The 16,150-nt window shown below is 55.0% G+C and overlaps 2 protein-coding genes across 2 annotated transcripts; one reads left to right on the top strand and one right to left on the bottom strand.

Annotated features, from left to right (window-relative positions):
• The first annotated feature begins 445 nt into the window (after positions 1-445).
• Positions 446-8,715, top strand: LOC123032491 (adenylosuccinate synthetase isozyme 2-like). Its single transcript, XM_044448387.1, has 13 exons — positions 446-676; positions 1,941-2,043; positions 2,410-2,478; positions 2,612-2,662; positions 2,767-2,833; positions 3,081-3,188; positions 3,360-3,441; positions 3,977-4,103; positions 4,345-4,499; positions 5,329-5,453; positions 6,474-6,571; positions 6,810-6,959; positions 7,336-8,715. Exons 1-13 carry the CDS (start codon positions 446-448, stop codon positions 7,386-7,388), a joined length of 1,419 nt encoding a protein of 472 aa, XP_044304322.1. The 3' UTR covers positions 7,389-8,715.
• A 1,540-nt stretch (positions 8,716-10,255) lies between these two features.
• GNG3 (G protein subunit gamma 3) lies at positions 10,256-11,995 on the bottom strand. The gene is made up of 2 exons (XM_044448480.1): positions 11,894-11,995; positions 10,256-10,384 (listed from the first exon to the last, which is right to left on the bottom strand). Exons 1-2 carry the CDS (start codon positions 11,990-11,992, stop codon positions 10,256-10,258), a joined length of 228 nt encoding a protein of 75 aa, XP_044304415.1. The 5' UTR covers positions 11,993-11,995.
• Positions 11,996-16,150: the final 4,155 nt, after the last annotated feature.

The following is a 16,150-nucleotide window of genomic DNA, read 5'->3' as shown; positions in this document are numbered from 1 at the left end:
CTCTGCCCTGGACATTCTGGGTTGCCTTAGGCAAACCACTCACTCCAAGCCTCCCACCCTTAAATCGAGCAGAGAGGGTGTTTAGAGGTGTTACTCAGAAGCAATCCACATTGACTTCAATGGACCTTCTTCCCACAGCTGCCCACGGCTCGTGGCCAATGGGCAGGGTTGGTGGAAGCTGCAGTGCAACACTAGAGGAGCCAGGTGTTTCCGCGCCGCACCCCTGCCCAGTCCATCATCCCCAGCTCGCACGCCCAAGGGTGCGGCGCATCGGACAGGCCATGATTGGGAGCGGTTGCCCTCCTCTAACCTTTCCTAGCTCTGAGTCCTCTTGCTCCCCGGGGGCGGGGCGGGGCGCGCTCGGGCGCCATCTTGGGTGCTGGCGCCGAGGCTCGCCTGGGCGCCGCCATGTTAGGGCTGGCCGCCTGCTCAGCCGCGGCTGCACATGGCGGGGGCAGAGAGCGCGGCGGCGGCGGCGGCGGCAGGCTTGCTGAATGGGGGCGACGAGGGCGGGCCGGAGGAGAAGCGCCCCCGCCTCGGGGCGGCCCCCGCCTCCTCCGCGGGGCCCCCCGGCAACCGCGTGACGGTGGTGCTGGGGGCGCAGTGGGGGGACGAGGGCAAGGGCAAGGTGGTCGACCTGCTCAGCCTCGACGCCGACCTCGTCTGCAGGTGCCAGGTGAGCAGGGCACGGGACGGCTTGGCGTTTTCCCCACGGGCTCGGGCCAGCATTCTCCACCCCCGCCCCTAACCCGTGACCGTCCACCCCGGACTACAACGCCCATCATCCCCAGACCGCCTAAGCCGGGGGGTCCAAGCATCCTGGTTTCCCCCAACCCCGAGGTGTCTGGGCTGTCGCTTCCATCATTCCCAGCCGTCCTGCGGTGGAGGCTGGATTTCCCTCCATCTATTCCTTCTAGCCTTCTCCCGATTCGACAGCGTCTGAATTACAACTCCCATCATCCTAAACCGGCCCGAGATGGGAGGAAAGGTCTGAGTTTTCCAGCCTTCCCTCAAACCGTGGCTCACGTGGGGCGTTTGAGCTGCAGCTCCCATCGGCCGCAGCTGGCTCGGGACGATGGGAGAAGTAGTCCAACCATCTTTCTGCCAAGTTGGGGGGAAGCTAGTTGTCATCCCGTTGCCCATGGAGCCCAAACAAATTCCTTTGCTGTGGCCACAGAGTTTGCATGTGAGCTCGACCTATAGCAAGCCCTTCACTGGATCCCAGGATGTGGTGGGAAGATAAACTGGGAGACGCACTGTAGATCAGGAAAGATCCTCCCATCCCAAAATTGTAACCGAATCCTCACTTCCCCCCCTTAAATCAAGAAAGCATCCTCAGGAGGAAATGAGAGTGGAGCGTCCGGTCTTGGGCTGTTTGCAAAATTTATTCCTGGGCCGCACAAGCTCTCCAAAGCGACTCAAAGGCAAGCCTTCCTGTGGCACCGTTTCGCCCCTGCCTCCTGTTGGCGGCCCTCGGTGGAAAACAAAGTACATCAGTCTGCTCTTCCCTGCCCTGCAGGAAGCGTTCAAGTACTCGAAAGGGGCTACTGTTATTTTTAAAAATTTATTCCTGTGTTAAATCTGCACAAGCTCACAAGGTTACCCAGGAGCAAGTCCCATGTTGCTCAGACCACATTTCCATGTGGTTTGCAGTTACTCAGCAAGAGTTTTCAGAGGCTGACAACAAAAGGCCTTTATTTCTCTAAAGCTGGAGTGCTGGAATCAAGAAAGCCGATTTGTGCATGAAAGGATTTGGCCTAGTTCCGGGACCGAAAACGACTCCGGGAGCTGGGCACCCCTTGGCCTGCGGTTCTTTGCTGGCCTTCCTGAGATGCTGTTTTTTTGCCCAGGGCTTAGGTGGCTGGAACTTGTGGGAAACCAAGCCAATCCTACAAACCTGCAGCCACCCCGTGGCTTTAGGATTGTGCCTCTCTTTGCAGGGGGGCAATAATGCCGGACACACCGTTGTGGTGGATTCAGTCGAGTACAATTTCCACCTGTTGCCCAGCGGGGTGATCAACCACAGTGCCACGTCGTTCATTGGTGAGAGCCCTTGCGTGCTTCCACAGCTTTAGCGCTTGGTATTCTCTCTTCGCCTACCTCCTTCTCTCTTCCCCTACCTCCTTTACCCCGTCCGGGACCTTCCTCTACCGTAGATGACCCCGCGGGCTGCGTGAAAATATTATTTTTTAAAAGAAATGGCTGGGTTAGCTTTGCAGAGCACAAAACAGATAAAAACCACATCCCGAGGTGTCTGTCACTAGATTCCTTAAGGTGGCTGGGGCTACATGCCTGTCCCTCCTCTACCTGTTACCCCAAATCAAAGTATGTACATATAGGGCTTGCCCCCTTCCTCTGCCCACCTTTCCCGACGGATGCTTTGGCTTCATCCATGCTTTTTCCGCTCAGGAAACGGTGTCGTCATCCACTTGCCTGGCCTCTTTGAAGAGGCTGAGAAGAACCTGAAGAAAGGGCCAGGTGAGTGACCTTCCCCTCTTCTGCGACGATCTGGAAGGGGGCTTCCAGAGGTCATCTAGTCTGACCCCGCGTTTTGGTATGGAGGACATTGGTGAAGGCCATTTCCAAGCCTCTACCTGTGCTGCTTCCTTAGGTCTGGAAGGCTGGGAGTCTCGGACGGTGATTTCCGACCGTGCCCATCTGGGTGAGTCTTAGATTCCCCTTCTCTGAGGACTGGGAGGAATTGGTTGAGTAGCGGGAGAGATTGCTGGGGAAGCACTGACGTCTTTCCCCTTTTCTTCCAACCAGTGTTCAATTTCCACCAAGCTGTGGATGGAATCCAAGAGCAGCAACGGCAGCAGCAGGCCGGGCAAAAGTAAGCAGAACTCAGGGGTCTGTTGGCGACCTTGCCCGACTTCCTCTCTCAGGGCTGGTGGTTTGGGGTGAGGGAGGTCCCAGGAGTGTGTATGGCTCCGTAGTTAAGGAATCCATGAGGTTGCAGATGGACCTGCAAGCAGGAGAGCAGTCGGTGGTAGAGGGCAGGAATTCTTACTTCTGGTATAAGTCTGATTTGAGTCACTTTTGGGCACTGTTTGGTCTCTGCGTTTCCCCCTTGCTTGCAGCCTCGGCACCACTAAAAAGGGGATTGGGCCCGCCTACTCCTCAAAGGCCTCCCGAACCGGCCTGCGCATCTGCGACCTGCTGGCTGATTTCAATGAGTTTTCCAAGAAGTGAGTTGATGTTTGGGTGAGGTGGGAAGGATCGGAGGCCCTGCCCTTCTGATCCACCAGTAAAGGCTGTGCCAGGGACAAGGCCTCTTCTGTCATGGCCCCTTCCCTAGGAAGCAGTGACAACTCTGTTTTCGCTTTCTCAGCAGCCGTAACCCTCCCCGTCTTCCTTAGGTTTAGGGTCCTGGCTCAGCAGTACAAAACCACATATCCAGCTCTCACCATTGACACGGAAGCCGAGCTGCAGCAGCTAAAGGTGAGGAACAGATGCGTGTACATACAGAGCACACATGGACTCGTTTGCACACACAGACGTGCGTGCAAATCGGGAAACACAGGTTTAGTCAGACGCTCCAGAAATGCAGACGGCCAGTTTAAGGCAACCTGGTTGCTGTCCATTTGGCGTTTCCGTTGCTAGTGTCTCTGGAAGCAGGATGGAAAGCAAACCTCCGCATTTCCAATCCAGACGAAAAGAAAGATGTTCAAATTGGGCCGCTTGCTCTGAAAACGTGGCTTGTCCAATTCAGTATCTTTCCCAGGGGCCCATCTACAAGACCTAGAATTTCTTTCCCCCATGGAAGTCAAAGATTCTTAGCTTGCCACCTTCTGAGCCTCGAACTATGATGATTAAGCCTCCGTATAGCCTGAGGGGCCTGATCCTGCCCAGTCTTGGAAGCTAAGCAGGGCCAGGCCCGGTGAAAATCCGGATGGGTGACTTAAAGGCTGTGAACCGCCCAGAGAGCTTCGGCTTAATGTAATGTCGTAATAACAATAATAATACTGATTGTCAGATCTATGCCGAGAAAATCCGCCCGTTGGTGAAAGATGGTGTGTATTTCATGTACAAAGCCCTCCACGGTCCACCCAAGAAGATACTGGTTGAAGGAGCCAACGCTGCCCTGTTGGACATAGATTTTGGTGAGTGCCGCCTTTCGACCGAAACCGACATGCCGAAAAATGCAAATAAAAGAAGCAAGATTGCAGGGAATGGTCGAAAATATCTAGATGGCAGGCTAGTCTAACTAAGGGTTCATGCTGGGGGGTCAAAACTGGGACCTTCCGCCTGCAAGGCAGTGACCCTCAGCTGCCCCCCCCCCGGCGCCTTGGACTGCTCCCACGATCCTGCCTGGAGCCGCTGTCTTTCTCCCGAATTCCCAAGGAACCTACCCGTTCGTGACTTCCTCCAACTGCACTGTGGGAGGTGTCTGCACCGGCCTCGGCATCCCGCCGCACTGCATCGGCAAGGTCTACGGCGTGTTGAAAGCTTACACCACCCGCGTGGGCGTTGGCACCTTCCCCACCGAGCAGAACGACGTGAGTCTCTCTCCCGGGGTGGGGAGTCCCGTGCCGTCTGGCCCGTGCAGCCCTTGGGCATCATTTATTTAGGGGGGCGTTCCTTCAGTGCCATTTCCCCCAGCCCCGGTTCCCTGGTGGGGGCATGGCTGCTTCCTCCACCCCACTTCCCTTTGAAAATGCTCCAAATACCCGAAGGAGCACCAACTTCCCTACGTGCCAGCCCACCCCTTGAGATCTGAGGCAGAGGCCCATCTCCGGGAGCCCTCCTTGAAGGAGATCAGGAGGGTGGCTACCCAGAGAAGGGCCTTTTTGGTGGTGGCACCCCAACTTTGGAACACGCTCCCCAGGGAGGTTCACCTGGCGCCATCACTTTATTCTTTTTGGCATCAGGTAAAGACCTTTTTATTTTCCCAACATTTTAACAGCAAATTGGTTTTATCCCTGTTTTTATCCTCATTTATTGGACACAGTGTTGTTATTGTTATAGTTTTTTTTTTGTTGTTTTTTGTAAGCTGCCCAGACTTTTAGTATTGGGCCGGCATATAAAAACTTTAAATAACTAACTAAATATGTAAATATGCCACCAAGCTTTAAGCTACCAAGATGCTGGTCTGTGTGGCCACGCCTCTCTTGCCTTTGGCTCCTCCCTCTCTGCCTTCAGTGCCCGGAAACACACCGCCAGTCCTCTCCTAGACACACACGAAGCTTTGATGTCATGGGGAGCGTGGGTTATGCAGAGAATTTTGGCCCATTTCTGCCAGTCGAGGGCCCAGCTGGAAAGCCTTTGGGTGCCGGTCGGGTACTTTGCAAGCCGTTGCAACAATTTCCTTTCTGTGTCGTTTGGCAGGAGATCGGGGAGCAGCTGCAGTCACGGGGCCGGGAATTCGGCGTCACCACCGGGCGGAAGCGCCGCTGCGGCTGGCTGGATCTTGTGCTGGTGAAATATGCCCACATGATCAACGGTTTCAGCGCGTAAGCCTCTCCTGCCCCCCTCCCAGGGCATAATCTCACCCAGACTGGGCTTTACTTCTCTGTTCCTGAAAATATCTAAGTCTGTTCAGCTCCAGCCTAGCTGTTAAGAACGTGGCTTTAAGGTTGTAAGTTGTACTTTCAAGCTGTGGTTTGCAAGACTATACTGTTCTTTCGAAGCTTGCTAATTTTAAGCAAAAACTCAAGCTGCCCAGGCTTAACAAAGCTGGTTTGTTTGGGTACACTTTAATCCTGATTGGCAATGCCGTCTCTGCCTCGTTGGGTTACCTGCTCACGGGAATAGAAAAGCAACGAGATTGGCTCCCATTAAGCCCATTTGTGCAGAACAATGCACACAGCAAATCGTTATTTTGGCTTGTTGCTTTCACGAACAGCCAGAGTAATAAGCCGTGAACAACCCTGCTTTAGGTTTCTGGCTTGTCAGGGTCAAATAAACCAGAGTTGGAGGTTTCCGGGTTTGTCCAACCAAGCAGAAATACAGTGGTTCCTTGGCTCATGAATGTCTCAGTTCACGACCAAATTGGGTTGCGAACAGAAATTTCAGAAAAATTTTCACCCAGGGCACAAACCCCACATTGGGTGGCGATCGCGGCCACCTCCCCACCCTCAAGCGCACCTGCGATTGCGCCCTTCGTCCCCGTGATTAAAAAATTATCTACGGAGCAGATTACATTGAACCTTATGGGGGAATTTGACTTGGCTCGTGACCAATTCAGGGAGCAACCAGAGTCACGGAACGGATTAAGTTCGCGAGCTGAGGTACCATTGTAATCCGGCAGTCCTAGTTCGTGTGACGTTTCTGGCCTGTGGTTCTGTACAAACCAGCCCAGTGTGGTTTTACTAAGCTGGGTTTCCTGGCATTCACCATGATGTGTGGATGCTGCATCTCTGGATTCCACGACTCGAGGACAGCCGTTCCCAGGAATGTTATTCCCCATTTCATGTTCAACCCTTGTGGATGCTCCCAATCCCCTCATCTCCATCCCCTGCTTCGCTTCGCAGCCTCGCCGTGACCAAACTAGATATCCTGGACACTTTTGAGGAGATCAAAGTGGGCGTGGAGTACCGGCTGGACGAGAAGCGGATTCCCTACTTCCCAGGTGACATTCCAGGCAGGGAGTGGAGGGAAGCCATGGTGGGAGGGAGGGAGGGCGGCCAGCCTTCTCGGGTCTTTACAGCTCTTCACTTCTCTCCCGAACAGTCTGGACCACGTCCACCAGATGTTCCGGGCTGCAGATGGCGCTGCAGGGCCACCTCAGCCTTGGCTCCTCGCTGCCCAGGAATGATGCCCCTTTCCAGGCGCTCTGTGAAACCAACGGCTCTTTTTTCCCTCTGCAGCTAACCAAGAAGTCCTGAACAAGGTTGTGGTGCAGTACAAGGTGCTCCCCGGCTGGCGGTGCAGCACCGAGGAAGCCCGCAGCTTTGCCGACCTGCCCCCCGAGGCCCAGGGCTACATCCGCTTCATTGAGGATTACCTGGGGGTGCCAGGTGAGTCTGGCGGGCCTGGCTCGGAGGCCTGGACGTCGGCAGGTGGGAGGCCGCCTGTCCCAGGACAGGTCGGAACCTTAAGCCAGAGTTGCGGGGCTTCAGGGCCAGGGGCCACGCTCCATCCTACCCCCCATCTGGGCTTCTGTGCCATTCCCCCCCCCCTCCAAAAGGTACAAAGCTCTTGTTAAGGCGGCAGGAGCTTGGAGCCGAACCCGGACGGACTTTGGGTCCCGTCCTCTTCGCCTTTGGCTCTGCTCAGAACTGGACTTGCAGCCCCGGGGAGTTTGGGGCCCTCGGGGGGAAAGAGGGTCTCTGCGGGGCCGGCCCCTCGCCAGTTTGGGCCCCTCACGCTCTTCCCTCCCCCTCTGCTTTGCAGTCAAGTGGATCGGAGTGGGAAAGTCCCGCAAATCCATCATCAAAGTCTTCTGAGGAGGCTGTGGCAGGGAGCCCCCCCACGCCGGACGCCAGAGTCTGGGGCTGCCCCCTATATTCACTGCACACATTTCACGGACCAATCATCAGAGGACCGCAGAAAATAGGGGGGACACTCCCCCCTTCGCTCAGGCCAGACACCCCCCAGGCACCTCCGCTCGGCCGAAAACACTCCTCAGCGCTTCTCCAGGGCTTGCCAGCTCTCCACAGCCCTCCGCCCCATTTCCACCTTCCCCCTGGAGGCCTTTCCACAGCTTCGGCGAGTCCAGAGATGGATGCGGCCCTCCCGGCCACACCAAGACGGTCGCGGAGGCAGCCCAGGCTGAGATCCTCTGTTGTCTTTCCGGGATGCCCGAGACAATACACTCCGCTTTCCGGCACTGTCCGAGCGTCTCTCACCCCACTCTTTTTAGTCCAGTTCCCCTGAATTGAAGCCACGTCATTCTTCATCCCCGGGCCGTGGCACCATCTTGTGCGGCCAAAGGAAAGGAATTTCCTTTGCCCATTTCCAGGCATCCTTTCAACAGTCGAAGGCCACATGTCTTTCTCAGAAATCTTGGGAGTTTACGCTCAGGCCCTTAAGGTCAGGCTGGCCGGCCTGGGGTCCCAGCCCAGCCCTCTGCTGGATCTGGCTTCCCAGGCCATGTGTGGTTTTGCCCATCCCCAGAAGCTGAGATCCCTCTCCAAGGGGTTTCATTGCATTTATATTCCACCTTTCTTCCTCTAGCAAGGGACCCCGGGCTATGCCGCCTCCGCTGTGTCCTCACAACAGCCCTGCGATGTAGGCCAGGCCCGGTCCAGCCCTCTTTACCACAACACCACCTGGCACTGTGCTTGCGCTCTTCTCTCAGTCTTAGTCTTAAGGGAAATTTGAACAGCCCGGCTTTTGTGATTGATTGTAACTATGCAAATTAATCCTCTCCGTCCTCACTCCACGGCAGGTCCTGGGGGAGAAGCTGTTCTGCAGACTGCAGAAGCACTGCCTGTAATCATTGGTGCCCTTTTCCCCCAAGGGCTCCTTTTAGGTTTCCAAACCTTAATCAGGACTAGATCCCTGATTAGTCTTTTTAAGCTGCAGAAGCGGGAATTCACTGCACCAACAGAATAGACACCAAAGCTCTCTAAAACACATGTGCAGCAACCTCACCTCTGCATCTAACGCTGATTCCTGCCCTTCTAGTATTTTTTTATACACGTGTGAAGAAATCACCTGACATTTCAGTGTTGCCCTCAGTGGCTCTCGCATTTTCTGGGCATTTCTGCGTCTGCCAAGTTCTGCTGTGAACAGAAATAACAATAAAGGATGTAGATTTATTTTATAAGATGGGTTGGGTTGTGAAAGTATGACCCCGGCCAGGGTGATTCTGGTGTATTTTTCCATCCACTGTTGAAATACGCAAAGGGGTCGAGTCCCTTTGCATCCCCACCGGTGCGTCTGGCGAAAAAGAGCTACCAGCTCAGCAGCTTTCCCAGTAACCCCTAGCCAGAGTCTCACCATGAACTCTGACCTGCATTTATCCAGTCCTTAAACTGCATTTTAACAACGTTTTTCAGCCTGCTGCGCTCCAGATGTTGGGACAGCAGCTCCCAGCGGCCCCAGCCAGCTGAAGCAGTGGTCACGGTTATGGAACATCTGGAGGGCTCCAGGTTGGGGAAGGGGATTCTAGAGAAGACCCCCCCCCAACTCGGAACTGAAAGTGAGAAATACATTTCCAGCTCCTGAGTTTTTGATGATTCAGTATTAAAACGCCCACCTCTTTCTCTGCAGAACGTGGAGCCGTGATGCCTGGCTTTCCTTCGTGCTGCCACTCCGTTTTTGTCACCCAGCCTCACAAATTGATTTTTTTCTGATTCTGGGGGGGTCTCGGATCAAACCCTGAAATGGCCCGTGTGTGAAATTCAGTCCTTTGCACCCTCTGTGTGTCTGTCTTGAAAGGCAAGTGAAGGCCATGGAAGCTTTGAAGCCGCCTGTGTGTCTCAGCGGCAACACGACTGGCGAATCCTCGTATCGGAGGCCCTCTAAAGCGGCGGCAGCTTGCGCCCGCCTCCCGCCTCCCGGCCCCCAAACCACTGACTCCACTGCACAACTCTCGTTAATTTTATTTCGTTCTGTGCTCTGGTACAGCGTGAGCGCCGGGGCTGTGCGAACCCGCTAAGGCCTGATGGAGGAAGCCCCCCGCTCTTCCCTGGGGTGGAATTTGGGGGGCAGGGGAAGGGAAGAAAAGGGGGAGCCTCAGGACCTCGGATGAGGAGCTGAGCTTGGTCAGAAGTAGGTGGTGGACATCCGGGCTGCCGTGGAACCAGCCCTGTTGACAATCGGACAAGCAGTAGGGCGAGTCGACGGGTCATATTTTGGGCCATGGGAGTGCCGCCTTCTCGTTTCTCTCTCCCCACACCCTTGAGCGGAGCTCCCCAGATCGCGAAGGACGGCGTGTGGAATCCGTGCCACTCGTCACCAAACCCGGATTCTTGTGCTCTGTTAAATTGCGGTGGTCCGAGTGCAAGAGCTGGGCAGGAGGTTGCTTTCCAGATGTGCCGACATTCCACTCCCAGAAGCCCCTGCCAGCATGGCCGGGAATGCTGGGAGTTGAAGTCCCGTGTACCTGGAGATGGCCTTTCGGCTCACCCCTGCCCAGCCTTGCCCTGGCTGAAGTTGGGTGCTGGGGGAGCGGACCGGGCTGTGCGGGGGAGTCGGGAATGCCCCCTTCCGCTTCCTGAAGTGGCTGAAGCTTGGCTGCAGGGGAGCCTTGGTCTCCGCTGCAAGCCCTAACTGGTGATGAGGTGGTCCTGGGGTGGGGAACGGGGGGAGCAGCCCGGGTGCCCACCAGCCCCGCGGGCGTGGGGCGTGGGGAGCGGAATCCAGCTCAGAGCAGGGCACAGAAGAACTTCTTCTCTCGGAAGGGGTTCTCCGAGGTGGGCACGGGCGTGATGAGCGGGTCCTCGCAGGCGTGGGCATCACAGTAAGTCATCAGGTCGGCGGCCGCCTTGGAGACCTGCGGGCGAAGCAGGAAAGAGGCCGGGAAGTCCCGAGAACGGCTGCCCCGGGAAGAGACGCCCACCTCCTTTCACCGTTCAGCTTTCCGCACTGGACAGAAGGGCCTGCTGGATGCGACAGGTAAGCACCTTGCCCAGGAAACACCTTGCTGAGCGCCCCATGATTGGGCAGCGCTCCAAGCGGGGTTCCTCAGCCGGATTCAGAGCAGCAACTGCCATGGAGAAGTTTCCAGAAGCTGAGGGGTTCTGACTGCTTTCGGGGACCCTGCCCAAATTCGCAGCTGGCCCATTGCTGGTACCCAATCCCCAATTTGCATACTGTTGCCTTGGGCCTGTCCATCAGATCACTACCAGACGTATCTCAGCCTTGCACACGCCCGGCATAGCACAGGCAGAGAACTGAGGGCCAGATCCATCCGGCTTAGGCGCCCAGCCCAGCCCTTGTCCCTCCATGCCTGCAGATGACATCCATTCATTGCCTGCAGATGACATCAAATGCCCAGCTCATGGGAAATTGGGAGATTTCTAGAATATTTCTGGAATAGGCAAATTTCTGCAAACTCCCAGCAGCCCCGAGTTGCATGGATGCCTCAAATTTACGGCAAGCCTTCAGGGGATTCTGGCAATTTTGTGTGTTTGCAAAAGTGCCTTGACATTGATGCAACCTTGGTGGACAATCGACCAAAATTCCGTCTTGGGATAAAGATGCCATGTCTGGAAAACAGGACGGCACAGGATGGGCTCTCCTTGCCATCTGCTTTTCCATCGTGCCTCGTTCCGTATCTCTGCAGGCTGCTGCCGGAGGGACAGGCCGATCCTGCCAGAAGCCCCAACGGGCAGCTGGCAGAGGGCTTTCAAAATCTGAAGGCCACCAGACACCCACCCCGGCTCTGAATTTCCGCAGAGGGGAAAGCCGTTCCTCGCGTACTCCCTGAACGGGGATTCCTTGTTAAAGAGTCCTGGTTGCTTTCACAAGTACAACCAGCGTGACACACGCGGGATTTAAAATTTACTTTACCCGCTTTTGCTTTGCTGCTTTGGCTTGGCTCAGGGCTGGTCTGCTTTTTAAACTCTAAGGTCCAGCTCAGCCGGCCACTGACACATCTATACATCTATGAAGCACGGTTGCATGAGCGTATCTTTCTCTAACAGCCGGGAGATCTGCCCTTGCCAAAAAACAAGGATGTTCCAGGTTGTGTCCAGCCCAATCTGGCATTCCCGAAATAATTCCAGCTGTGGGTAAGGAAGCTGACCAGCCCCCCAGCGGAATACATAAAAAGGAACCGTCTGCCACCAAGGAATGAAATGGGGGAAAGTTTTAACTGAAGCGCCATTGAAGTCAGCAAGGGCTTGCTTCTGAATAAACAACATTCCCGCCACCCGGCGCCGGTTGTGTCTGCTGGATTATGGTTCCTATCATCCCCCAGGTGTGGGTGATGGGAGCCGTATTCCAGCCAGGGGAGGCTGGTCCAGTGCATTCCCTGCAGCCACGTTTAACTCGTCCCCACCTTTATTCGGCACATGCTGGCTTCGATCTTGAGCTGCTCCACCATTTTGCGGGCTTGTCCGATGCTCATGGTGCTGTTTACTGGAGTCTCGCCCTTCATGAGGATCCTGCAAGGGGCAAAGCACCATCAGGTACAAACACAGAAGGGCTGCCGAGGCGGCTGCACCCTCGCTTCCCACAACAGGGCGTTTCATCCCTTGCAAAGCCGAGCTCCAATTCGTGAGGGACCAAATGTCTCCCATGCAAAATTAACTTCCACAGATCAGTGGCACCTCTGTTTCCGGCTCTCTCTCCCCCTTTGGAGATATTAACCAGCTGGTTTCCAAAGGGGTTCCACAGTTGTAGCAAGACGACAAACAGCAGATCTTTCTACTTTAGAAGAGGGTTGTTAGAATGCAAATGAACACAAGGACATTCCCTGCTTGCAGCAAAATGGATGGTAAAGCTAATACAGGGAGAACAGAACATAAAGTCCTGCTGGCTTAGACCCATCTAGTCTGGCACTCTGTACATGCATGGCAAACCAGCTGCCCACAGGATCCATCCAGCAGGATGGGTGCAAGACCCGTCCAGCTCCTCAGCAACTGCCATGTGCAGACAAGCCACCGCTGACGAAGGAGGCAGCCAATGGCCAGCCAGGAGCCAGCTGGAGCCAGGGGTCAGACTAGATGGCCCAGGAGACTCCTTCTGACTGCTTCTGACTCTCATGTTTCTATGTTTCTAAGGCTAGTAACCACAAAAAAGAAGAAGAAAAGCCTCTTCTTCAATGAAATGCCAAACCTCTTGTAAATCGGCTGCCATCTCCATTTCCCATGGCAGCAACCCTAACCCTAACCCTTTCATCTGCCCTAAACCTCCCCCCATCAGCTTCAGGGCATGATCCTGCATTTGAGTGTTATGGGAGAGAGAATAAAACCTGTGGCCATTTCCTCCACACCATGCATTATTTTAAACACCCTCAATCTTGGCTCCCCTTACTCTTCCCCATGAATCGCCTTATCCAAGAGAACATCTGAGGCTTCCGATTCCAGTTTAAGATGCCTGGGCCTTAATGAACAGATCGACCTTAGGTTGAAGCCACTTCTCAAAGACAATCATATTAGGGAAAGTCAAAGATAAAAGGAAAGACAAGATACAAGATAGATCAATTCAATACAAGGACCCACAGCCTTGAACTTGGGACAGGAGATTCTGGAGGGCTTTAATTCATAGGCCTTTTCCCCATGGGATTTGTAGTCCAACTTCTCTGGACAGCATCAGGTTGGGGAACCTGGTCTAGGCAAAGAAGTCCCCCCCCCACCCCCAAGCTTCAGGTCTGCTTTGTACAGGAATAACACCCACACTGGAAGGCCACTGCTGAATTTTCCCAGTTCCACCCTTTCCCATCTTCCTGCAATTTCCTTCTCTTTCCCTGCCAGGAAAAACACACACACACACACACACACACACACACACACACACACACACACAACCTGACAGGGCAAACAGGAGACACGATATGACAGAACCAAAGCAAAGGATGGACGGACATGCACAATCTCACACAAGCACTTCTGCTACCCCACCCCACTCCTGGAAGAGCTGATGATGGCTGGAATAGAGGAAGAAAAAAAGAACTGCTTTGAGCGTCGCTGCTCAAGACCCCCTTTCTCGTTTCCATCTCCCCCCAAGCCAGCCAGGAAATCCAGGAGTCCCCCTGCCCCAGCTCCAGTGGAAACACCCAGCACTACCCCAGACCCAATGCCTGCCCTTGGTGTTACTGCGTTCTGTGGGGAGGGGCAGAATATGGCCCCATCGACCCACCCAGTTAAATCCAGGTGGATGCCGGCTTCTTCCCCCAGTACAAACCTTGTCTGTGTTCTCTTGCAAGAGACGAGGAAGGAAATGGCCAGAGGACCCAGAGTGAGGGAGACCCCCCCCAGCTGATGTTGGGTGGCAGAGGGAGGAAGCGGGGGGGGGAGTCTGGCAGCACCTCCCTGCTGAAGTGCGATCCTGTCCTCCTCTTCCTCCCCAACCAGGTTGGAGTCGCCCCTGCAATTGCTCTGCTCACCTTTCCCTTAATTCAATAGCCAAGAAGGATGCTCTCAGGCCACTGAAGGCTGGGACCAAACCATCTCTACGGCAGGGGTGGGAGGGGAGGGAAGGTACCCACGCCCGGACGGGCTTCTCCCAAAAGCCTGCCGCTTCTCCGGATGGGAAAGCTCGGGTGGCCTTTGGGGTGGTGGGTGCGCACCCTTATTGAGGGAGGCTGCGTCCTAAGGGGGGAGTGTGGGAATGCGGAGCTCAAGGAAGGGTCTGTGGGCCTGTGCTCCCCCCGTGCAGGTAGTGGTATGGGCTCCTGGAAGATGCTGCACCACCGCTGTTGCAGGAGGCTTGCTTTCATTTGGAAATCTGACATCAATGCGCTACTTCCTTCCCCTGCTGGCAAATCCTCCCCAAATGGACCACCCCACCCCTGTGCACGGGCGGCAGGTGGGAAGCAAGCCCCTGCCCAGCTCTCTTTCCTGCGATGGGTGCCAGCCAGTCCCCAAAACGGAAAGAGACACCCTCCCGCAGCCCACCGACAGCGGCCTCTCAGGTCTGCGTGACGAAGCGTTCTTTGCGAGCCCAAAGCTTGCATCCTGGCTTGCTCCAAGTCGTCTTTAAGCCAGGAAGAGGCCGACGTCCGTCTTACCGATTCCGGTATTTAATTTCTATCCCTGGCCCTAGCCGAAGCTCTCTGGGTGGCAAGCGGCCACAATAAATATACAAAAGTACAATATAGATTCAAGCAACCAAAGATCCTAAAATGACATTAATAAACAAAAGCTGTATTTAAAACTACGTCTTTACAACTGAGCAGCTGAAACCAGTTCCTGCTGCTGGCAATCCTCCCCCCTCCCTGCCCACCCCCACATGATCCTTGGAGTTGGTCAATGCCTCAGCGTGGGGGATAATCTTAACCTGGTGCTGGAAAAAGAATAGAGTGGGGGTCAGGCAGGACTCATTGGGGAGATTATTCCATAGTTTGGGGGCCACCACAGAAAAGGCCCAACTTTAACCTTAATTCCACCCCCCCACACACACAGAATAAAAACCTTTCCTGGTTTTTATTTTATTCCTTAAGATGTTCTTCAGATTAATTGAGGGCTTGGTACGCTGCTAAGTGAGCTGGTGCTATTAGGTACTATCTGCATTTGGGTACAGGAGATTTAGTGACTTCGGAGCCCAGATCTCACCACTTCCTTGGAAATAGGTACCTGGCAATGCCACTTTCTAATTTCATCAGTTTGGCTCCCAGGATGAAAGCATTTTGGGACCGAGCATGGCTGGCTACCAGTTCAGCCATGTTCTGTGCACTGGAGAAAGGAGCTTCCAAGCAGAGAGAGATATTGTGAAAGGTTATTTGCTGGTTGTGTGTATGTACACACCTCTTGCTCACCTACTGCTGGCTTACAGACGTGTAAGCCTTGGATGTGGGAAATTCAGGCTAGAAATCCCGCCAAGCCATGAAGTCCCACTGGTGAAGTTCCACATCCTTTCAGTCCTGACCCACCTTGCAGGATTATTGTATGTGTAAACAGGTGTTGATTCGTTATATATTCTATTGTCCTTCGTGGGCAGGCAAACACATTTTCATTCTGGCAGGCCTTCGGTGTAGAAACTGGTCTTCTGCTGAGACGGGTTGCAAAGCTGTTCATTTTATGGGTCTGTTTATCATTGTGCTTTCAATCGCATGTTTTCTTCTGGTTCAGATTTGGGTTTTCCACTATGGCAGCCACGTCAGGGACCGAAAGACGGGCTAACAAATGAACACAGAAGCGTGCTGCCCAGGCTGTTTGAAGGAAGAGGGGGGAAATACGGCCAGATACAGAGCCACCCTTCCAGAAGGCAGTCCGGCCCTTCCCACATCCGTGGGAAAGGACCCAGGAGTCCTAGCCGCCCGCTCCCTTCCAGCTCCTCCCACAACTGGGGGGTGGAGGGGGAGAAAAAGGAGCCCTCTCCCCTCGGCACCCCTTAGGGTTGCGGGGGAGAGCGAGGAGGAGAAGGCGCAGGAGCCCCTTCGCCGGCGCCCGGGGTGGTCCCCTCCTCCGACTCCTGCCCGGTCGCCATGGGAACGGGAGGCAGGCGGCGGCGGCTGCATCCCTCCGGCCACGTGACGGGACGATGCTCGCCGCCGCAGCAGCAGCAGCTTCAAAAGAGGCCCGCCTCCCCCCTCCTTTCCGAAGGGCTGCGAAGGCGGAGCTAAACCCGGAAGGGGCAGAGCCACATTTTTGGA

The sequence above is a fragment of the Varanus komodoensis genome, unplaced genomic scaffold (assembly GCF_004798865.1).
Source record: "Varanus komodoensis strain SLA01 unplaced genomic scaffold, ASM479886v1 scaffold55, whole genome shotgun sequence".
Taxonomy (NCBI): domain Eukaryota; kingdom Metazoa; phylum Chordata; class Lepidosauria; order Squamata; family Varanidae; genus Varanus; species Varanus komodoensis.
The sequence above is the reverse complement of the archived record's forward strand: the minus strand, read 5'-3'. Positions and strand labels throughout refer to the sequence as shown.

Bases quoted from the DNA above. Each gene is read 5' to 3' on its own strand.
- LOC123032491 (XM_044448387.1), top strand. From the start codon at position 446: ATGGCGGGGGCAGAGAGCGCGGCGGCGGCGGCGGCGGCAGGCTTGCTG. The intron at 2,044-2,409 runs GTGAGAGCCCTT...TTTTCCGCTCAG, and splicing joins CAGTGCCACGTCGTTCATTG to GAAACGGTGTCGTCATCCAC. The intron at 6,572-6,809 runs GTGACATTCCAG...TTCCCTCTGCAG, and splicing joins GCGGATTCCCTACTTCCCAG to CTAACCAAGAAGTCCTGAAC.
- GNG3 (XM_044448480.1), bottom strand. From the start codon at position 11,992: ATGAAGGGCGAGACTCCAGTAAACAGCACCATGAGCATCGGACAAGCC. The intron at 10,385-11,893 runs GTGGGGACGAGT...CTTCGCCCGCAG, and splicing joins CCAGCATGTGCCGAATAAAG to GTCTCCAAGGCGGCCGCCGA.